The sequence below is a fragment of the Sinohyriopsis cumingii genome, chromosome 12 (assembly GCF_028554795.1).
Source record: "Sinohyriopsis cumingii isolate HCF-2022 chromosome 12, ASM2855479v2, whole genome shotgun sequence".
NCBI lineage: Eukaryota > Metazoa > Mollusca > Bivalvia > Unionida > Unionidae > Sinohyriopsis > Sinohyriopsis cumingii.
Genome location: NC_142972.1, coordinates 88,785,412 through 88,810,049, shown reverse-complemented (window position 1 = coordinate 88,810,049; position 24,638 = coordinate 88,785,412). Strand labels below are relative to the sequence as shown.

At 35.1% G+C, this 24,638-nt stretch overlaps 1 protein-coding gene across 1 annotated transcript in view; it reads left to right on the top strand.

Annotated features, from left to right (window-relative positions):
- Positions 1-1,589: 1,589 nt before the first annotated feature.
- LOC149786934 (uncharacterized) overlaps positions 1,590-24,638 on the top strand; it is a 93,610-nt gene continuing 70,561 nt past the window's right edge. The window contains exons 1-7 of the mRNA XM_089975999.1: positions 1,590-1,689; positions 7,391-7,657; positions 10,662-11,201; positions 16,200-16,306; positions 22,444-22,692; positions 22,963-23,084; positions 23,786-23,946. Of these exons, the coding sequence (XP_089832125.1) occupies positions 1,590-1,689; positions 7,391-7,657; positions 10,662-11,201; positions 16,200-16,306; positions 22,444-22,692; positions 22,963-23,084; positions 23,786-23,946 (1,546 nt within the window). The remainder of the gene's footprint in view (positions 1,690-7,390; positions 7,658-10,661; positions 11,202-16,199; positions 16,307-22,443; positions 22,693-22,962; positions 23,085-23,785; positions 23,947-24,638) is intronic.

The window sequence follows — 24,638 nt, the reverse complement described above, 5'->3', positions numbered from 1 at the left end:
GTGAGAACATATTTACACATCTTGTTTGAACAATCAATACAAATCACAGACGCACACTACTGACAAATTCAAGGAGACCGTGGGCATTGGTACGTCATGGACAATGAGGACATATTCACATTTTTAGTCTGAACTATCAATACTATCAAACACAATCATTCTTGGGAAAAATATGAATTAAACAAAATTTAGGCTGGTTTTGGATATGATATTGATTATTCATAGATAAACAAAAAATGTTCTCTTTCGAAGTTCTATTTTTTTTGTAGCAAGATTGCCAGTCTGTCTTTTCCGACTATATAGACGTGATTAGTTTCATTGTTGCAATTTCTAACCAGATACATTCATCATGTGTGACATCCTGTGGACATTGGTAACCTATGGTACATCTTGTTCACATATATTTCAAAATGACTACCAGTAACTAGAGTTCAATTCCCGTTTTGATTTGTAACATTTTGCCCTGTTTAATATGAGGTCGCCCTTATCGCATAAGTGGCGTCCTTTGTTCTTGTTATATAATTACACCCTTTGCCAAGAATGGAAAACAGAAACAATTATTAGCGCTAAATGCTTTATATTTTGGACCTAACATTTTGAGATAAAGTTTTGTTTTCTAAGAGTATATATGCTTATAGAGTGGAAAGTTTTATATTTTTCAATGTATCAAATACGCGCAAGTCTCAGCGGCTAGGGTTTCACACAGAGGTGAATGTTAGTGGCATTTGTCACTATGTCTCTTCATCGCAACTAAGTGTAAATATACTTCTAAGGCGAGGAATCAGTCTCTTCCAAGTTATGACACTGAAGCTAGGTACCTGGGGTCGGGATAGTCCTTAGAGGTTAAACGTATCTATCTCGCATATACATTGCTACATACATACATACATACATACATACATGCATGCATGCCCACACGCACTCACGCACGCCAACACCCCAACACATACATACATACATACATACATACATACATACATACATACATACATACATACATACATACATACATACATTCATATATACATACATACATGCATACATACATACATACATACATACATACATACATACATACATACATACATACATACATACATCTGTTTAAGGAACACAAGTCCTAGAATATATGGCTTTTTAATGACCAATCGAAATATAAAAGTTTGTGGATTTCATTTCATGATGTGTGGAAAGGTTACAACAATTTTAGATAGAAACTATACGCTATAATAAATATCGTAAGTAACAATAAAGAAAAATTAGATGATGATAATAATTAGATTATTGTGTTGGTGGAGAAAGGACGAATATTACGATAACGATGTTGTTAATGTTTTGACTGTACACTATGAATGAGGTTCATGATATAGAGGTCACCGTATATATATATATATATATATATATATATATATATATATATATATATATATATATATATATATATATATATATATATATTGCATTTATTTTAAAAGAATGAGTAAGGATGCCAGTAATGTGTATATTGTTTTAATATGCAATGATTGTTGTCACTTCTCTCCACAGGCTACATTCCCATGTACAGAGGTATTGTGGTTTCTGAAGGCATAATGATTGTTGTTGACTACAAAGCGAGAAATATACTTCTTTATAGATGCCGTGATGGAAAGCTCTTGGCCATATCAGGCAAACAAAAGTCAGATCCCAGAGGTATTTGCCTTCTCGGCAGCAGGAGAATTGCTGTCATTCTATCGAAATGTGAGATAGAAATTCTGTCATTTAGATGTAAAGGTGATACGGGGCACATCAAAACGGTCAGGTCAATAGATGTAAAGTCAAGATTTCATTTATGTGACGCAGTGGCAAAAGTAGAATTAACAGACAAACTTGTAGTCATCGGTAGAAAACTGAACATGGGCTGGTGCGTTGTATCCCTCAAAGATGGACATGCAGGTACTATCCACCAGATCTGTATTGGGTGGTGTGAGTGTCATTTGGCCGTAAAATGCAGCATAGTTTATATTTCATGTTGGTCTCATAGTGATTCCCGTACAACTGGTGTACATGCATATAATATTCATAATCCCCATATACGGAAGTTTTTGTTTCAAGATAGTCGATTAACAACACCCACTGGTTTAACTACGGACACCCGAGGATTTATATTTGTGTGTAACAGGCACCCTCACTGCATTTATCAACTGACAGACAGAGGTGAACTAGTGACCATACACACGGTTTCATCATGGACGCCCACACAAACATTGAGGCCATCGCTCCTTGACATATTCTATGAGGTCCGGCAGGGAATTTTATACATCACCAGCGAGAAAAGTAATAAGATCATGCGGTACAGATTGGAGGTTTTACACCAGCAAAGTAAAATTACATTTCCTTTTTATTTACAAAATATTAACAGATGTAAACTGAAATAAAAATTAGATGAACATCTATATGGAATAAATAGTAACAACTATTTAAAGTTTTCGTGAATGTCATATGTAGGCATTTTTGTTGGTCTTATTAAGGAATACTAAAATAATATTTGTTCTTCGAAAATTTGCTACTATAATGGATGTAACCATTTCAATACACTCTAAGTTCTCTCACCATTTAGCTGTCATAAAAAGGTCTATTTTGGATTTGTTTCTCATTGTGGGCGTATGGAGTGATGGGTGGCTATTAAACTTTGTCATTCAAAGTGCAGGACAGTACAGCTTTGATTTTGCAAAAGGCGGTGCTTCCGTTGTTACATTATTGTCCGCGTCATTCAGTCTGGTTTATTCTAGATCAGATCTCTTTTTCTCAACGTCCTAATATGTCTATATACTTTTAACACATATGTCATTGGGTATAGTTATATAATGATCTTGCAAGGAATATTTATTTATTCTATATAGTCACCAATGACAGTTATGCGTAAACAAATTCTAAAAAAAGAACTTAAACAGTAGGTTTGACCTGCATATATGACCTGTCTGACTTCTTGACTAGAGTGAAATTGATCATCATGAACTCAGTTTAACTGCATGCATACATATATGTTATTTGTGGTGTGATATTGGGTATAGTAGAACAGTTCGCTAAACGTGCATCTGCCCTGAATGCTGTGCAAAAATCGGTAGAAGGAAGATAAGGTCAGGATATGAAATCCTATGTTAAGATGTTCATAGGCGTAAAATTAAATCGCCATCTTTGGCAAAATTCGTTATTGCAGCGTCACATGACTATTTTGGCGGGAAATTTAATTGTGTAAGATGAAACGTGTATCTGACCCGTAAAAAGTTTTTTGCAAGAAATGTTCATAATATATTGATTATAGTGAGAAGCGGAAATTAACATTGGACCATTGTTTTATGGGTTTTTGATAAAAAGAGAAATCCTATGTTAGAAATGCCCAATGGTTAGCATGATGGATGAAAACGTGAAAAGAAACACAGTCACCATTTTTTTGTTGTTGGATGTCCAGGCAATAAGACGAATCCTGTTATACAATATTCACATATTATAGCACACAAGGCAAATCTAATATGTAGATTATAGAGCGTAAGGCACATTTAGCAAGAGAAAGATAATACTGTAAAATCGATATTTAATATGTGCTGACTTATATGAAGTTGGGAAATTCAACATGAGAAGAATTATAACGCATAAGTGAAATTTATCATGATGGGTAATTATTTCTTTTTTATTTTCACCGTAATATGTTGACAATTGGCTCAGGGAACCATCAGAAGGTAACTTACAAGTTAACATAATCTAGGAACAATACATGTAGTGTAAGAGAAAATGCAGGCCCACATATGCAAGTACGTGTGCACACATTCTTATAGTACAAAATCTCTTTTAAGATAGACAAATATAAGTATACAGCATCCATAAGAAAAACTTTTAACCCATTTAATATAATCCCCTTTCATTTTACATATATAGATGTAGTATCTGATTAGAGGAAAACAAAACATATATAAAGTCTATTCCATCTCTGCTTGTATCTATCAATGTCACAGGGTTCGCACTTTGCTGAATATCTATGTTCATTACGTTCTGAATCATTCCACGATTTTGATTATCACATTCCTTTCCCAAACAACACGCTATTGTTTCCGAAGCATTTATTTTTTAAAGATACATTCATTGGTACAATGATATGAGTAGCTTGAAATTGAATCCTTTTAATTTGGAGTTTCTTGTTATTTTAAGACCTTAAGTATAAATGCCAGGCCATATATCCATATTCACAATGACAATTTCATTCCATTTTTCTTCACTAGTTTGCTGAAAGCCATTTTTAAAAATTAATTGTAATAGTCTTTACATTCCTTATTCTTCTACAATACAGTTTCTAAATAGAAAGGGATAAATGTTCTGACCGGTATTGTTAATCTAACTGTAACGTTTTACATTGGGACATTACACATACAATGATACCTTGAAAGGCAAGGACATTCGTACTGAGACCATATTTAGCTTTAAAACTATCAAAGACAACTGATCTGTAAGCATATCACCGATATAGATTGTATTATGTTCAAACCATTTCGTGTAAAAAATCTATACCTTGCAAAACCCTTATAAATGGTTTATCCATAAACTTGTTTTCATAACATCTTCTCCTATCCGGGGTGTATTTTTCTATATGATCAGCTTCCAAGCCAGTAAAGCATTGTGCAAAAAGCAACCGTTTTGTTGTATTGGACAAGGTCATCACAATGTCATCTCCTAATAAGAGCAGGTAATTAATATCGCATATTTCATATACAAATAAAGTGACCAATTTTTCAAAGGTATTATAGATTTATCAATAACAATCATCGGCAAGACACCGCTAGAAAAAGTTTGGATCATAAACTCTCTTTTAATTCTGTCAACATTTGATATCCAGTTGAAGGTGAAATACAATTCATCTTATACCCTGAAACAATTGTGAGGATAATTTGGCAATGTGATTAAAAAATGATTAAGCTTAGCAATAATTTAGGTTTTTAAAACTGATTTTACAAAGTAGTGCTGAGGATAGCTTTTAAAATACTTTAGACACATTTTAGCCATTTTTGTTTAATTTCAAGATGAATTTTTACCATTTTATCCAAAAGAACCGCAAACTGTATGCCCTATGATGTAAATTCAATCACTCACTTATAATGCATTTAATCTGTGATGAAATATTACTGCACTGTAATTCTTAGTATATATTCAGACTGCTTTTGTTTTAAAAACGGTAAGTTTTACTCCTAAAATCCTTGCAAACAAGTTTAATACTTCAATAGAAGATTACAAATATTCAAAAGAACCATCACGAATCAATGTATTGACATACACAAACTGAGGCACTGAAAATTATGTTTGCTTTAGCTAGATACCTACTATATTTTTCTTATTCTTTAATGTTATAGGCAATATTTGCAAACACAAAAGAAAGAGTTATGGAGATATTGGATCACCCTGCTTACAACTTCTGGAAGGTTTGAAAAATGGTTAAAAATAGTTATTTTTTAAAACTGCGGGCATGATATCAAAATGAATAGTTTTGTCTCAGTGCCTCATACTTGGTCCAAAATAAAAAAGTTAGAATTTTAATAATAATTTCCATTAAATATAATTAAATGTGTTTCCAAATCAATTAATAATAGTACCCCGGAAGTTGTAACTCCTCTGCTATGCGCATGATATCATATACGATCATTGTATTTTCACCAGTGTATCTTCCCTGTTTGAAACCGATTTGATCCTCTGCTATTATTTTATTCAGAGATGGCTTAATTTTTGGAGTCTTCACTTTATTGCTAATTCGTATACAACATTAAATAGGGAAATTAGACGCCATTTCATCAGATACTGTTTTCGCTAATCCTCCTTGGATGTGCAAGTTATAATGTCTTGTCTCAAAACAGTCGAGAATCGTCCATTTCATACGCTTCATTAATTTGTCTAACTTCAATGTCTCCAGTATTAATCTAAAAGACTTTAAAAAACTCAGCAGTTCAGCGACCTGATCCTGAGCTTTTGCTATTTTTGATACATTTCAAACAATTCGCTGCTTCTGTTTGGATACCTTTTACTTTTAATCGTAAATATTGATCTTGACAAAGCCCACAAATATGATAGTTTTTGAGAAGGTCCTTCAAGTCTAGATATTTTACCTCTTTTCCTCATGATACAGATAATTGTTATATTCTTTTACCTCCCCTGGAATATCAAATTAACCAATAATAAATTTACTTGCAGATTGCATTAACTTTATGGACATAGTTTTTTTTCCCCAAATTTTGGGTAATTAGAATAAAGGGGGAAAAATTGGCATTTGCTCACACGTTTAATATGCACTATGACTGACCAACTACCAGTGATATATAATCCAAGTCAATACACACATAGCATGCTTAGGCATGGAATCTAACGGGATTTAACATTACATAATATAAATGTTGTTGTAGGTGTTAACGCCATTGTTCTGCACAAGAAAGACTATACATTGAGGACAGTATAACTGTTGGAGGAAGAACCCTGGAAAATCAAGACAAGAATAACTACCGACCCACGATAAGCTACTGGCAAGCTTTCTCATGTACCCGCGTTACCCTTGTCCAAGACTCGAATCCACGTAGACAGCATAATATATATATATATATATATATATATATATATATATATATATATATATATATATATATATATATAGCATTGCATTAATGGGGAATGGGCCATTCTATTTAAAAGATAATATTAGAGTGGTAAAGGATAGGCATTTTAAAATAAGTTTTAATAATTTTCGTTTTTAATGGTGCCTTAATGTGAAAAGTATGTGGATTTTATCCAAGGAATCCTATCTTAAATAATATTCAACAATTAAATAATTTTACTTTTAAGGACTTGAAATAATATTGTTTATACCCCATTATTTGTTCATCCTCCCCATGCCCATATTAATAAGTAACTGTTAGAGCAAGTTAGTCGTAAACGGGTGTGAGTTAGTAGGTGTCGGAACTGGACATTAACGGTTGAGGTTATGAATGATATGTCACTTTATGTCGGTCAGATAATGTGTATGTTAATCCTATGAAATTAAGTTTCGCATTAAAGGCTAGAAAATTCTGCGTTTTTTTTTTAAATCTACAGCCGTAATATTATATCCGGTTAAATACTAAAAAAACTAATGATGTTCATGTGTTCCAGATTTAGGAATGAGTTTGGTTGTATACAGCCGATTTATATGTTACAAAATAAATAAATGTACATTATTTGCATTGTTTCTACTTGTATCCTTTTGTATCTGCTAAAATCTTGAAGATTCGAGTTTTTCTGATTTTGAATGAAATCTTCTAATCAAATTGTCTAAATTCTTAGTTGAACACTCTGGATTGTTTACATCCGTTTAATCAACACTGTATAAATCATCCTTTGATTTCAGATCCAGTCATCCCAGTAGAGGTCCTGAAAATGGATCCAAGATCTCTTCAGCTGTACAAAGATGCGCTTAGAGACGGAAAGGAAAAAGTTTACAGCATCCGGGTATTAGTTGTAGGACAATATGGGGTAGGAAAAACATCATTGGTTAAGCGGATTTTGGGGAAGCATGTCAATTTATCTGAAAGAGAGAGCACCGACGGGATAGACGTTCATATTGAGTGTTGCAAAGTTTCTTTGGCAACAGGAGAATGGACAATGCAAGAACAAAGTAGGCAATCTTTTTGTCCAATGATCTTTTACACTCACTCTCTCTCTCTCACACACATGCGCACACACAAAAATAAAAACATCCTTGAAGTTCTAAATACCCGTTTTTTCTAAGAATACTTATTATTTCTCATTCAGAAATGCATTCTACATCAGACAGTTGGTGAAAATGGCACATAGTTTATCCATTTGCAACTTGAGGTCCCTCAAAGTGACCAGGTTGTTGGGCTTGTAGCCTCAAATTTGTTTGCGGTTCTGCTGTTTACTACTTCAGTCGTCGGAAAAGTATTATAATATTAAGGCTTGTCAATATGAGTAAAGGTGCATAATTTTCATACTCTTTTTCCCCTTCCTATTTTCTTTCTTCAACTGGTGAACCTTGTATAATACCATTTAAACCTCCTCCTCGTCACCATCAGTATCATCCCCGTTGTCGTGAATGCTAATCTAATGCGAATGGAATACTTTTCATCAGTCGGAACGGCTGCAAGAGGAATGGTCATGAGTACCTAGGTCATTTGACCATTTAAGATTAGGCCCTGCACTTGGTATCACTTTATAATGTCAACGTCTCCATGTTTGAGCTGGCTGGTCTATTTCATTGATGCGAAATGTGCTACAGACGTACACTGCTCCGTCAACTTCAGAATCTTCATCCGAGTCAAGAAGATTAAGATACCAGCAAAGGTTCAGGTATTTCAAAATATGCGTAGGGTGGAACGTTACCTAATCAAAATCAACGGTGACCTTAATGGTCATTTTCCATAAGCCAGGCAACTGATTTCCTCTTCAGTCTCGGCTACCTGCTCTGCTGCCTCAAGCCGATCAAGCTCTGCATGAGCTACATGTTTGCAATCAATCGGCTCTTGGCGGTGCTGAGATCCTCTGTGGCTTCTGGGGAAAGAACGACGAAAAATAGTCCTATATTACGCTGTAACATTTTCCTCTTTTCTAAGATGTACAACGTAAGGATTCCGAGCCAAAATCCCATCGAAGCATGTAACCTGCTTTAATGCTAAACCACACTCAATAGAGGGATACGTCCGATCAGCAGTTAAAGAGTCTTTTCATGTATTTACAATATTATATAAGTCATGTTACACCTCTCTCAAGCGCATTAAAAAGTAAGTATTTTTCACGCAATGCATTTTGGTTTCTTATTTGTTAATGGAGATAAGCAGATTGTCGCTAGTGACCCAGTAGAATGGGAAAGTTGGCAGGCCTTATGTGTTTGAGTAGAGATAAGTATTATGTTTACTGGCCTTGGTTTGTTTTGACTAATAGAGGGTGATGTGAAAGACTGGAGGTTGGCCATTGGATATAGACTTTGGAGGTCGGGAAACGGGCTGCTGGAGATACCTTGACTATTAAATCAGCTCACATATATATAGCTTGTTTTTATGGGAATAATCTTGTGGGGATTTTTTAGAAACTTTCTTAAAGTATTCTAGAAGATCATAAAGCTGGTGTGTGTCTTCTGCAGGTCATGTCAAAACATATTTAAAGGATTTTCTGGATTTATGTAGGCAACAACATAATTTCTATTTGACATAACCCAACTGAAACTTGGAAATACTCTTGTCGAATTATTTCCGTAATTCCATATGATACATGTTTCTGGATCAGAAAAAAAGGAATTTGACCACCTTCTTAACATAATTAATTTTTGTCGTACATAAGCATACCGTTGCTTTTTAAGTACATATTTGTGATTAGCAATATATTTGCATAATTGAGGGGCTGACAAGAAAGTAGGTAGCGTCTCCATTTTTATAGCTATACATATTTGTTCTTTACTTAAGAAACGTTTGTTCATTAACTGTTGACAATATTTTGTGCGTTGAACTGCTTCATTGAACAATGGACATGACATTTCTCTGCCAGGGTATGCCATGATTCGCTAGCTCAGAGCCAACATCTAAATTTGATTCTGAGACAACTTTATTTTAAGTTTGTTTACTAAAAAGGAATACAACTTTAAGTAGTATTAATTGTCCTTGCTTATTGATTTAGGTCTAATTTGTTAAAGTTCTGCAAAAGATTTGTATCCATTAGAACAGAAGTAAAGTTTAATTTGACGTGATAGTAAATTAAATGTACCATATTCTAGGGAGTTGTTCTGAAAAAACCTTTAAGATACCGAAGAACACAAAAGCAACATCAATAACTGTTGCAACTACTACACTTACTGTTACTATTACTGCCATCACCACTACTGCTACGGCTACTTTTAATACAAAAAGGTAACTTCATTAACAACAAGGATACATAATAATGTTAATTTGCACTATAAAAGGATCATTTTGAAATATCTTTTAAATTCCGCTTTAATGGGATATATGTAACACATTACAAAACAATTAACAAAAGTGGTGAATGATGTTGGAGAAAACAAGAATATTGCGTGATATAAGTTAAAAGCAGTACCATTTTTGCGATACTGCATGAGCCTTGCATGTCCTTGCAGAAACGGTGAGTATGTTCCCAGTTTTGCCATTTACCTTGTCAGGTGACAGTAGCATTTTGCTGGTTCTGTATGAATCTGGTGCTCATCAGACCCGTACATGGCACCATAGTTGACATTTTAAAACTCTTTTATCACTACTCCTCTTACATGAACGGTGACATTGACATATGGATTTGCTACAATGCTTCCTGCACATTTTATAGGATCTGAATAATTATTGTACAGATTTAATAAAAATATGCACACATTGTTTTGTGAAAGAGTTTTCAAATCAGATCCAGTTGATGTTTAAATCAATTAAAAGTTTATGTTTGCACATTTGAATATAACTGGGCCAATCAGCACAGTTTTTTAATATTATGACCAGACTTTGTACTTGTGTAGCATTTCCTTGAACATTGTATTATCTAATTGGTATTCATTTTCTGTCATTGTCTCGACACAGGTTAATGTGGAAATTTCTTTTAAATCTGTGTTGGTTGCATAGGTACCTTCAACGAGCTATTGACATGCTTATTGTTCATCCTCTTTCTTTCAGATGCTGAACAATACTCTAGAATTCAGCGCGTTTACAAGATTTTAAACGAGTGTGATCAAAAGCAGGAGCCAAAAGGTGAACAGGAGATGATGTGTGTGAGAGACGACATTATTGCCCGTGAAGAAAATGATAATGACTGTTCAAAAAATGATCAGACAGCTAATGCAGAGCCAGTCAGCAATGAAGAAGACATTCCAATTATTTCCAGGCGGGTAGAATCACACGCTAGCAACATGGATAATGCAACAAGTAGTGATATGGAGCCTAAAGATTTCAAAGCGAAGAAGGATGCAGTGATGGAAATGATCCAATTAATTAATGATAATTCGGAAAAACTAGAAAGCAGTATGGTGGAGTATGCAGCATTGTCAGTGTTGGACTTTGCAGGTCAATATGTATTCTACACTACTCACAATATGTTCCTGTCAAGACGTGCCATATATCTCTTGGTCATTGATCTCAGTCAGCAAGTCAACGATATCATCAAAGATGACGAGTGTTTTCTTGATACAGAGGGGATACAAATGTGTAAAGTTTATGGTGAGTTAAGCATATTTATCGACAAAGGCAGATAGTGCAGTTGGCACAGAGATAACCATGTACCTACAATGACACAATGTCAAATTGCTTTCGTATGTAACACAATTATCATTATATGTGAGAAGTTATGCATCCCACTTAAAACATTGGATAAGTTAAAAGTAAGATATGAAGTGTTCAGAGAGGTTTTGATGGTTATATACCTGTAAGACACTTACAAAGTATCCAAAAAATATTCTCGCTTGATAAAATCACGGTTGCACTAGTGATGATATAGTAAAGCTAAACCTAAACAAAGTTGTGAAGCACTCGACATATTGTACTGCTAATGACTTCTTATACGACATCCTTTATTCACTAATCAACCCCTGGATTGCGCAGGAAGCCACTTATATAATTAGATTGGAATTTACAGTAGAGTCACACTTTGTTGTAGCCAGAATCTACATTGCAGTTGTAACGGACATAAATCTTATTCAAAATGATTACCTTTGCAGGAAAATGCAGGTTTATGGTCTAGTAAACGACAAAATGCCAAACCCATTCGATATCAGTTTGCAACTTTAGAGCTTTATCCTTGAATGCCATTATCTGTAAAGCGATTAAATTCAATTACTTTTCACAGTTTTCTGTATTTTGTGGTTTTAACCCATTCTTCAACATATGCTACACTATGAATGCTGATCAGTATATTTGGTGGAAGAAGAACCCGGGAAACCCCGAGAAGAACCACCATCACACTGTTACAGGCAAGCTTTTCCAGTTTCAACATGACCAGACAAAGCTAGAACCAATGTGGTCAGATGTGGGATATAATTGATCTGTAATAGCCAGTATCATAGATCACTCGACCTCTCATGAATTTTAATAGACGCTTAAGGTTATTTAAACTAAATTGCTTAAATTATTACCCCTTTAGTTCAATAATAGACATACCAGATGATGTGCACAAGCAGCCTTTGTGGCTTTTGTTGTGGTGTCAACTTAACTTATGGTATTTTCCTGCATTTTCTGTTCCTTGTTGACTTCATTCATCGGCATAGGATACAAACATAATACTATTGTGTAATCCACATTTTTGATCCCAGTTTCATCAAACTTGGGCGTCGACGTTACAATATACGGCGCGATGTTGCCACTATATAATCATGTCCCCATAGACGATAATGTCAGTCATCATCTAGGTCATCGAATCATGTTTCCTCTTCATTAAAGGGGACATGTTAATGTATATTTCTTGCATGGAAACTTGCCGCAGCTTTTCACCTATACTGCATCTATCTCTTGAAAGAGCTTCAAAACAGGTCGTTCTGGCTACAAACGTGGAGGCAATGGCCTCTGACGTGGATCTTTTTGTTGTGCATGATGTGATGAAATACTGGGCGGCTTAGATTTTTACTCAAACATAATGGCTCTTGTCAGCTTTTCCGATCAGCAATTTATCCAATGTGTGTGACATGATTTTCTTGAACTGATTGTCGAGGCTCAAATCTAAATTTGCTGTCCTTCACCAGAAAGTCGAGCTTGTCTTTGTGTTGGTCCAATTAACATATCCTACTTGGTGGAGACCTTACACGGCAAGATACTCTAAGAAGTAGTTGATGTTGCTTTTTTATAATTGAATGTTGTACGATGCATTTTCGTGTCGGTATGTATTTCTGGCCTCCAAACGGGCAAAGATGCAAGATTTCAGGGTCGAGGTGTAAGCATTGTAAACCTGCCTAATATCAATTTTCGTGCAAATAGTTTTCAATGTACCTTTATATGATGGCAATTGCTTGTGTTTCCAACTCCTCAATCTCTTATCAGTGGATTGCATGATAATTACGGTATATGAAACAGGCTGTCACTTTAATACGATCAAGTTCAGCTTCATTTCAGCTGCTTTACAAGTGCTGAACTGCTTTTGCCAGATACGCTATGAACACTAGGTTAAACATCAAGCTATCCAGTTCAATAGGCATCATATATCTAGGCAGCATCGACAATTAGCCTGCATTTTGCAAGGCGATCTTCACAACTATACTTCGCTCACGCACAAACTAAAAAAAATTAAAATAACAAATGGAGTGCTATCAGCAGTAACCTTAACCTTTTCCATCCCGCCTTTGTATCATGCAGACACCCTTTCTGCCAAAATATAGTATAACATTATGAATATTCATGACAATATGGCCAAGGAAACATGATGGTTGATGCCAATGGTACATTTTTATTTTCAGAATCAATCATTTTGGCCTTGTACCTAGCAAACCCTATATCAACAGCTTTCTGATTCAACCCATGTGCAAGACAGCCGCCAAATTTGATTTCAAAATACGAGATAAAACTAGTCGTTTTGTGGAATCAAGCTTGTATGAAGACTGATTGACACGCACATATCGCTATAGCGTCCCCGCCTGTCGGTGGTCTTTCCATGAAACAAGTTTGCTATCTTTATTCCTACTGAAGTATGAGGATTGTCAAGAAACTTTTAACACTCACTCATCCTATAGTCTAGATGGATATAAATGACATTAGTGAACATGAGGCTTCCTAGGCATCGAAAATGACCACCACAGGCGCCATTTTGAAAAACTTGTTAAGGACACTCTTACTGAATGTTGTTTTGTATATCAGCGTGCGTGTATCACTAAAGGCTTCTGATGATGTCGAGTTGACACCAAAGTGGTTTTATCCTGACTTTGAGCATAACCAAGAACTCAGCCATTGGAAATCGTTATCGGTATGCCGTTTGATTGAAAAGTCATCTCGATGTGAACGTTGCACCAGAAGACATCTTTCCCGCCTCTTCTGTTATGGCTGCCATATTGAAAATCTCGTTGTTATTACTTTTCTTGATATTATGGTCATATCACCAAGCTTTCGCCACAACAGCAATAGTTCATATGATGTGTAGGTGCTCCTAATTATAATGGTTCCGATCTCATATCCGATATAGCCACCACAGCAGACATTTTGAAAAGCTTGCAGTCCTTGTCCCTTCTGAGTGAAAAATAATAATGCTATGATATCCACCAGAAGGCTTCATATGCTGCCCAACTGCTTATAAAACAAGATGATGTTCCATACATAGCACTATGGCCACTAGAGCGACATTTCGAAACCGTTCTATCTCTAATCCATATGAATGAATCTTCGTCTAAGCATGTTTTTTTATACTTAGATAGCTTTTTGTATTATCCAGTTGGTGTTAGATGAAACCGGTATCCCTAGGACATCGGAGTTGTCTGAAATAGTTGCAATGTTAAAACACCTTCATGCCCAAGTCTACGTCATGAATGGTCATAAAACATGGGATTTTCGCTGGAGGATTTCTTGAAAGGTCTTATTGCTATTCAACGAAACGGGTGCCAATGCAGGACCAACCTAGTGGACTACAACAGCTAATTAAATCTTGTTTTCGCTGAAGAACGCCTAAGATATTTTTGACAAACAACAATTTAAAGAAAAAATGATTTTATTTTGAATTTCATGAATTAATTTTAAGCCAGTAGAATGTTTTTGAGGGCATATTGTTTTAAATTGTTTCGGCCACGCTAACGCCATTGGTGCTGGTATTAGGTGCAAATAAAATGCTCCAAATTACATAATCAATTAGTTAAATTGTATCTTTCCTACAGCATTAAATGCATGCTGTTGTTGTTTGCATAAGATCATCAGTCATTATCATTTTCAACTCCTGAAATATTTACAACCAAAAGTGTTTGAACAATCTACCTATGTCCATAACATAACACTCTCGACTAATTCCTGTCATACAAAAATAATGTACAAGATGGGTTTTCTTTGGTTTGGTTGAAGCGGCACTTGCAAACATTATCAAGATCATCATGGATGTGATGTGTGTGTGATTTGGATTTTTTACGTAGCTTTAACAATTTTTCGGTCATATCGCTACGATGTCTTCAATGTGGCAGTTTATAGTGATGTCTAGCACTGGGGCATCATGCCGCAGACATGTAGCATGATGTCCCACCCAGTCACATTATCCTGACACCGGGCCGACCAGTCCTAACACTAACCTCTTAATGCTGAGCGCCAAGCGAGGCAGCTGTTAGTACCATTTTTGTAAGTCTTTGGTATGACTCGGCCGGGGATCGAACCCACGACCTCCCCCATCCGAGGCGGACGCTCTAACCATTAAGCTCATCATGGAAAGGAAATTGTTCTTTGTTCAATGACTCACCAAACTAACCTGGATGGCTGGATTGGTATTGAACCAATAATTCATCGATGAAAAGACCTATGTTGGCTCGGTGAAACAAAAATATTTCTGATATATGACAATATTCATGTACAGCAGTAGGATCCTTATAAATAAAAGTAGGTCCGTTTCATGTTCGAAACATGCTCTACTATCAGGATGTAAAGGCTTGAATATTTTAACATTCAGTGATTAAAACGTTTGATTTTGTTTATTTATACTAAATTTTTGAAATGTTATAAATATACGAATATATCTTTCTTTAAATTTTCTTTATAGTCATTTCCATGTAAGTACAGAACAAAAGCATTTTCAGAAATGCTAATAAACTTTTCCGAAACCTGCTTTCTCGTCAGTACGTAGATAGGATGTTCAAACTGTTCCAACTGCATGTAAATTATTTAATAACACAGTAAAGGTAATAAAACGTCCTTGTATACATTTAAGGACAAGACAAAACTCAGCACAGGATGCTAATATTCTACTGGTAGCAGAATCTTGGTAACTGGACAATGCTATTTTGAATTGGTGACAAAATGTCAAAACAATAGATTTACGCACTGAATTATGATTTTATATTATAATAATTGTAATAATAATAATAATTATCATTATCATTATTGTTATTATTATTATTATTATTATTATTATTATTATTATTATTATCATTATTATTATTACTGTTGCTGTTGTTATTTTGTAGTAGCTATTGCTTTTTTATCACAAGTAGTTTCGGTACAATTATTAATATACAATGACATATGTAAAGTAGCGTTCTATTATATTTTCAGACATGATTGAAATTTGGCTAAACACCATACATTCCTGTGCCTCATCCTCCGAAGATGGTAACCCCCCTGTGATTCTTGTGGGAACACATGTGGATAAGATTCCAAAGGTATGCATAAATGGTATTCAAAAATACTTTAAAATACCTGATTGAAATCCGCTGATATCTCCGCCGTACATCAAGGAGGACATTTTATGAGGTACCAACAATTCAAAGAATGGAAATGTCTCTCATGACATATGCTCTTTCCAAAATGATTATCGCAAGCTGCTTGTCAGATCTGCGTGCGCTTTAAAGTCCAGTTTGTCAAAACAGGCGGTCATCAAAAGGATGACGACACACTATAAGTCATATTAATCTATGTTTTAAAAACCTGCATTTTCAACATAGATGATCTTCCAAAAATGTTATCACGAGGGGTGCCAGGTACGTTTGTGCTGTGTCTGAATCTTGACCTTTTTTCAGGGTACATGGTTTATCGTTTCTTTCAGGACGGCAAAGAAAATAGAAAGACCCATTCATCTGTACAAGATATAAATTTTGAGCCATACATAATTACAACCTAATTTGTATTGTGTTTATCCACGCAATTTAAATATTATTTATACTGTCACCGAGCTCATGGATGTTTTAATGTCTGCAATAAACGGCCACTTACAAAAAACTTAAATGATTTGAATGATGCATTGTGGCATTAGACTACTACGGCAGTTTTCTTTAAATTTTGCTTTGTCCACTTTTAAAGTCGGGATTATTTTAGTTCAGACTAAAAGTTATTTTATGACTCAATTAAGACCTGAACTACTTAAATTTTGGAAATGTTAATATTTTCTTGCAGTAAGTGACATATCTCTTTTCAAAACACCTGTTTTTATTATCAGCCATTCTATTCACTAGTCGTCAGTTCAGGTATTCGAATTCTGCATGCTCAATTAGCCATTCCTTTCAGAACTAAATTTAGACATTTCAGTCTCATATTCTTTCTCAGTGTACCCTACTTTCTTTGGAAATAAACTCAATAGTCTTTTGTGGACTATTTCACCTTTCCTTGCTTACATTTAGATGAATAGCAATGGATCATGTACCCTCAATTAGTGTCAAAAACTGCGAAATATATCTAAAAGAAATTGCAAGCTGCGAATTTGATCATCCTAAGCTTCTTCGGAAAAGGGCAAACTCTATCTAGCTGTTATGCTCTCAATTCTATATAGCCTCATACACAACAATCTTTTACTATTATGTGTAGTCTTTCAATTCGATTGATTAGCATCATGGAGGGAAATTTCGTGTGGTATTGGGAAACATATCCATCAAATCTAGAATGAACCTTGGTCTTTGCAGTGAGTCTTCACTAAATTTTAAAAGTTAAATTGATGTAAAACTAAAATCAGAAAAAATAAAATCAGGTCCACTTTATATAAATTTTTATTTACTTTTAGAACTTTACTTCACACATACTTTCATTGCATGATTACCCTAGGTGACTTATGCAATCCTTCTAATGACTATGAAAATAAAATGGCCCTGAAAAGCAATTTGCACAAAAGCATTATCCTTCCATACTGCGGCGTTCAACAATAATAACATAGAATAGCTGCAAGTTATCAAACATTGCTATCTGAATTGATGATGGCTGGTTAAAGAACAAATGAGATGAACTTTTTACACTTTACGCTTAATTTGTGCATCTATTGCTATAAGCATTTCATTATGGAATATCATCACATCTGATGCGATTTATATGCATCTTCCCAAGCATTAGACCATTTAGTCCTCATTTATTCGGACGTTGCGAATGAGATCAAAGTGGTTTTGATACAAGGCATCAACTTTAATTAATGATGTCATCTGAGTTCTTGTTACCCTTCCAGACATGACCCTTAGAACCTGCTCCCACTGCTGATATCTAATTATTTCCTGAACAAAGATCTGTTTTTTGATCACCTTGATGATCACTATGACTTTCCTGATAAAGGGGTAGTATAAAATCTCAGTTTCGTGTGCAGATGACAATAGCCTTTGCAAGGATATTGCGATTTGTTAGTGTACAAAATTGCCATCCTTCCCACCGTGGTTCAGGGTTGACACAATATCCTGAAACTACCTTTTTATAACGAGTATTTGGTACTTTAAGTAGACGGAGTTTGTACACTCATTCTCGGACAATCAGCGGCAATTATAGATGCCATATAAATCAACAACGCGATTCAGACGATCTCAATCTTTTATTTTCTTGTCCATATTTTTGAACAGTTGTGAACCATGTATTTTACTAAGGTATGGTTAGTTTCAGGTTTAGCATCGCTGCCGGTTAAGGTGATTCAAAATGTCAGCATTGACGTACCTGACATGATTATGTTGTTTCCGGATTGTTGGTGACCAAAGTGTTTCGACTGCGTTTGACTCACAGTTCTGTGGTTTTGACTGCGAGTCCGTGGTGGACGAACTGAAGTGCATCAGTCTTTAGGAGTACATTTGCACTAACTTTAATACGATTGTCATGCTTGTCGCATGTGACTCTGCACTAGTGGTCTGCATTATAATGAGAAAAATAAGTTTGATGGTCTTTAGTTATTAAGCTTAAAGATTGTTGGCCTATGATTCAGTCCTGGCCCAGTGAATATGAACGGACTGTAAGTGCCAGGCCTACTCATTGCTCGGACAAACCATACTGGTAGAAAGAAGTTACATCCGTCTATTATGTTCGTATAAGTGACGTAGATTATGGTCTCGCAAGCATTCAATGTGGTACCCTAGTCTTGTCCTTGTTGTATTGTTATGGTCATTTTGTTCATTATGATGACGCTGGCAGTATCATTGGCAACAATGCTATGCATACCTATATTTAATTCAGACATGAAATCAATCTTATTATTAAATTCCTGAAAATGTTCTGAACTAAAAGAAGTATTCATAACTTTTGTCCACTTCAGCTTACCGTAATGATCTTTGGACATAATACCACTTGTAGCCATACTGTTGTGCCGTCCTGTCTCTCCTCACGTGGAGCCCATTGCAGCATATCTCATAAACTTATATATTAATATCAGCATGAAAGTATTCACAGAATTTGTCGCCATGGAATAGACATTGAGTTTTAATGTGGCTTAGTTTTGCTAGGAAAAGCACTACAAATTTTTAAAAGATTTTAGACAATGTTTGGTATTCAAGGTGTTTGCGAACGAAGACCTTGCGTACGGCTTTTGCGCAGCAAAACACAAAGTTAAAATTATTCGGCTAAACATTTAGGCAGTGATTTGCCTTCTCCACCAGCTGCGTGGCATGCATGTATCTCATTCAAACTAGCATACCAGTAGGTTGGAAAGAACCACACATCGCTGACGTTCTGGCTGGATATCCAGCCAAGACTGTTGCCAGAATAGATGTGTCAGAGCTTCTCACTAAGTCTGATAGAATGAGGCTACCATTATTGCAATCTTTGCAGTCAGCTTGAAACAAGGAGGAGTATCAGTTAAGTACTCAAGCTCTAACGCTGCAATAAGTTTTCAAGCGTTCGCCTCACCGATGAAGGTTGCTATTTTGATGACAAATAAACCACCCAGACGTATTGCGACGCAAACAACCCAGGAAGCCATGACACTACGTTCCACCACTTCTGGTTGTCAGGTCAAAGGCGCAAGCATCTGCAGGTTTGGCGTCTATACTTGGTGTCTGAAAAACATAGGCCTTAACAGGGTGACTAGGTATGCTCATTATACGAATACTTTTATATCCTAAATGATGGCACGTCCATGTGGATATCAGACTCCATGAACTATCGCGGTCGTTCCTATGAAGTGAAATAAAATGGAAACTAATCCAAATTTTATTAACTCTGTAGTTTTTTAGTTCAGTTTTGAACTCATTTATTATTTAGACCCCCATACGCTAAGAGTGTAACTCATTTTTCTCAACGATATTTGACAGGCAAATACTGCCAGTTTCATTTAGCAATTATTTGAGTTTATTCGCACAAGAGTGTTTCTCAGCTTCGAATATATGCATTCTTCTGAGTAAAGATTACATGATCCAGTTAAACATCTGCACACGTGTTTTCTGCATTGATCATCACTAATTAAAAGAAGTGTGCATTGTAAGCAATGACATAGCCATATAAGAACAACTTTACATAGCAAAGGAACATAAATGTATGCAGTCCTCAGCCTTGATGATGAAAAAGAGTTCTGGATCAGCTACGAACACAAGGTGTTATCAACAAGGAAATAAACCGCTATTTTGCCAGCGTCTGATTCACATTAGCACGCATGATAATTGCCAGTCCAAATCGGTCTGAAACAATGAGGCAAAGTAGATCCGAATGGTAAGATGTCATGAAGAATAACACCCTAAGCCGACACATATAATTTGTGCTGCACTATATCACCAAAGTTGCCAGAGTTACATTTGTAAGTGCGCCGTAGCTGTGCAACATGATAGTGATAGACAAACGACAACTGCTACAAGATATATTGATAGAACGAGATATAGGAGGTACTTTAATAATTATCTAATTTTGTTTAATTCTGGCAACTGTAGAATTGGTACATTTATCAATATGTTCATAAGAGCTTTAACTCTTTTCCGATAAAAACCCCATGACACTTTGTTGGGTTGCTCTTTCCCAGTTAACTGCCAGTATTCCTGATCGTTTAGCGAAATTCGGATATATTTCCACCTCCATGATAAACTCAAGGGAATTTCTGTACTGAGGTGTAATAACGGCGGGTCAATCTGCTCTTTAAATATGGCCACAGTAAGCATCACATGCAAAACCCCGATTGATTTTGTGGGACACCGCGCACAATCCCGTCTATATAGTGCAGAGCAAATTTACGTGTTACAAAAATAAAAAACAAACATAAAATAAAAGGCAAAAGAGGATAAATATTGGAAAGGTAAAGATTTACCACTTATTTAAGTTCGAGATTATTGGTAGTTTATGCGCTGCACGTGACGTTTCAAAGATAACTGCTATGCAAGCCTGAAAGGATAAACTATCAATGCACATGGTGATTATATACTGTATGGGGTTATTCATATTTAAGATTTTATCTGTGCACATTTAGCACATTTCCAATAGCAGTATAATACCATCTACATAAAAATATTCACAACACCAATTTTTGTATTTTCCATACAGGTTTTTATCAAACATGGATCATAGTATCTTTAGTAAGAATAATATAAATTCATAAAATCATTAACTTTGAGACAAACCGTTTATAAATAGTTCATGGTGGCAATTAATTCGAAACAACGGTAAAATTTTCTTATCTATAAGTATGAAATAATCTTACCTATGAGTCTTTATAAGACTCCTATGTTTTGTCAAGATTTGCTTTAGATATCCTTTACTATCATTGTCTCACAGAATAGAAGCTCAAATCTGTTAAAACATTGATTTTCTTCGAACTTACAACCACACAATTTGTCTTTCATTAACATTTAACTTTGCATTACAAATGAAGACTAGAAAAATAAAAATACGCGAGACTGTTACGAAAAGTGTTACTGTTATTAATGTTAATGGTACAATTTTATTATAAGACAATTAACTCTTTCTCACATATAGCTGAAATTACTCTTTGAAATCCAATAGAGGAAACATAGAATACTGGCGAAAAAGATGTTTTTTCCCATGTTTTTAAAAAAATCGAACTTGTGCATGCTGTTCAATACACAAACTGCTATCAGTGAGCCCCACCTTCTTCGCTTTTTTCTTTGCTCCCAGAATCTATAAGTGTTTCTACCATCATCAGCACTTATGTAATCTCACTACCAAGTCATTAAGTGCATTCAAAAAGAATTTAATCTAGCATCTGCCTCCATACATTCAAAAGAATATATCAAAAATTCTTAAAGGTCAAATATGAATGGATGGCAACAACTTGATATAGGGCCAGATAATTATTACATATTTTGATATCTTATAAAAGCAATATTATGTTAATCATGGAAATATTAAAAAAATATAAGGGTTATAATATGTTGAAAAATATGGTATTATTATAATACAAGAAAGAGAACAATGACTTTATTATTGCTTCCATTGTAACAGTTTGCAAAGACAAACATTCATCCCACGCAATACCATCCAACCTGAATATATGTCGGGGGATGCAAGCAGTGAGCTAATTGGACAAAATGAGCATGTGAATGACATATACGTAAAAGTCATGATACATTTAGCATTTATAGAAAATATATGCACTGTAAATAATTTTTCAATCTTTTCTTTTTTACAGAAATTTCGACAAAATATTATTGATGATTATTTCGTTAAACTCCGGTACATGCTGAGAGACAAACCATTTATATTCCATGTGATTGATGATTTTGCCATTGATAACACCAAGTGTGACCCCAAGCTCGATGATTTGAAAAGAAGGATTTATGAACTCGCATCCAAGGCAAGCTACTGGGGAGAAGAAAAACCTGCCCGATGGCTCCCATTAGAACACGCAATCACAACATTAAAAGCTTCCGGAGCAAAGGTAGAGTTATCAGGAAACAATTCGCGCACAAGCAACTTAATTTTAACAGACAGATTTAAAATAAAAGTATATATTTTTTAATTGTCTGTTAATGTAGTTCAATGTAGAAAGTTAATTTAAACGTTTTTCATTTTAAATATTTACAATCAGTTTTGAACAATATAAACATTATAATTAAATGTTGTCTTCATATTTTAATACATCTTTGAATAGGATGGACTGTATTATCTTACTAATAAAATTCTAACATGACATGTCTTGTCATATTAGGTTGCAAACCTCAGTCTGCTGGAAGAAATAAATAGGTCAGGATCTATCAGGATAGAGAACACAGAGGAGTTGGATATGTTCCTTCGATTCCAACATGAGACAGGATCGTTAATCTACTTCAGGTGAGAAACTGATTTTTTCTATTGGTGTGAGAATCTCAAAGCAAAGGGTGCATTAACTTTTCCTGTGTCATTTCAAGTGAATGTAATAAAAGAAATGAATTGAAGCCTTCTTTATATGTGTGATCATTTATGATGAACGAAATTTTATTTTACACGGACATGCACATATTGTCAATCCAAACCTTTAAGTAAAAAGTGTGTCATTTTTCTAACATTTGTTCACCGCCCTCTCCTGCGCCACCAGAATTATGACAAATGATCTTGCCAATATTGTATCTAACCTTGCAATAACGATAAATACCTGAGATACATCAACATGAACACATCCTTCATTCTTTCTTCTCAATGTTGCAAAATCCGCTAAAAATTCAAACTGATTAGCATTTGATGAATGTTTGCGCTTAAGGAAAATGCCAGCTAAATTTAGGATGAAAACAAGTCTGGTGAAGGTCACTGGGATGTAATGGAAAATGAGTTCTGCCCAATAAAACCAGTTCTTGAGAATGATACTTTGCCCTATTTTGTGCATGAATTACATTTAGAGCAAGAACAAATGATATACACTTTTTCATGGCCATGGTAAGTCTAAAATGGGTGAAAGGCATTCAATGCACGGGACACATAACACTTTTGCTATTATTTGTAACATGATAATGACTGTTATAGCTTTCTTCTAAGTAATACAACTGTATACCTTTCAGTGTTGAGGGTTTGAGAGAAAAAATTGTGCTGGATCCACAGTGGTTGGTTGATGCCTTCAAGTCCCTCATTACATCAGAGATGTTTATAAGAAAAAATCCTGCCATCATCAGCAAGTGGTTTCTTTTCAAACACAAGGGAATACTTACTCAAGAACTGATAGGTTTGCATGCTCGAATCTCTTTAAAATCTTATCTTCTTACTTTGTAGCTTTGTAACACAGGTAATTATGCACTTGTGCAGCAACCTGTGTTATCTCAACTGCCTAGTTACACTAATATAAAGGGTGAAGAGACAGGAAGTAAGACGGTCAAAGCTGATCTGTATACATGCGTATATATTATTTAAACTGCATGTTTTATCTAAGTAATACAATATATGCAATGAAAACCACGCATCACTGTACACTGCCACACTGCAGACATCGTAGCGATATGAGGAATGTTTTATAAGGCTATTTTAAAAATCCAAGTCACGCACACACACACGCACACATACGCACAAAAAAGCCAACACACTTATATTAGTGTTCATCTAGAGTCACCCATACTCTTAATCTTCGCTTGGGATAAGTAACCTCCTCTGTTGTGCTGTCGCAGAAAAATCAATAGATCATTTGGTACATGTTTATTGCCAATCTTAGTGTCTGATTAATACATCATAGCACTTTAGTCCATTTCCATCCCCAATCTTAGTTTCGTATGTGACGGGGATGGTCAAAGTAGGATTCTTCTCTCATTTTGGTCATCAATGTTCTATTTAACTTCTTGTAAATGGAGAACATATTTTACCCACCATTTAATGGATCTAAATTAATTGCCATCAGTATTGAAATAGCTTTTTAATCCCTCTATG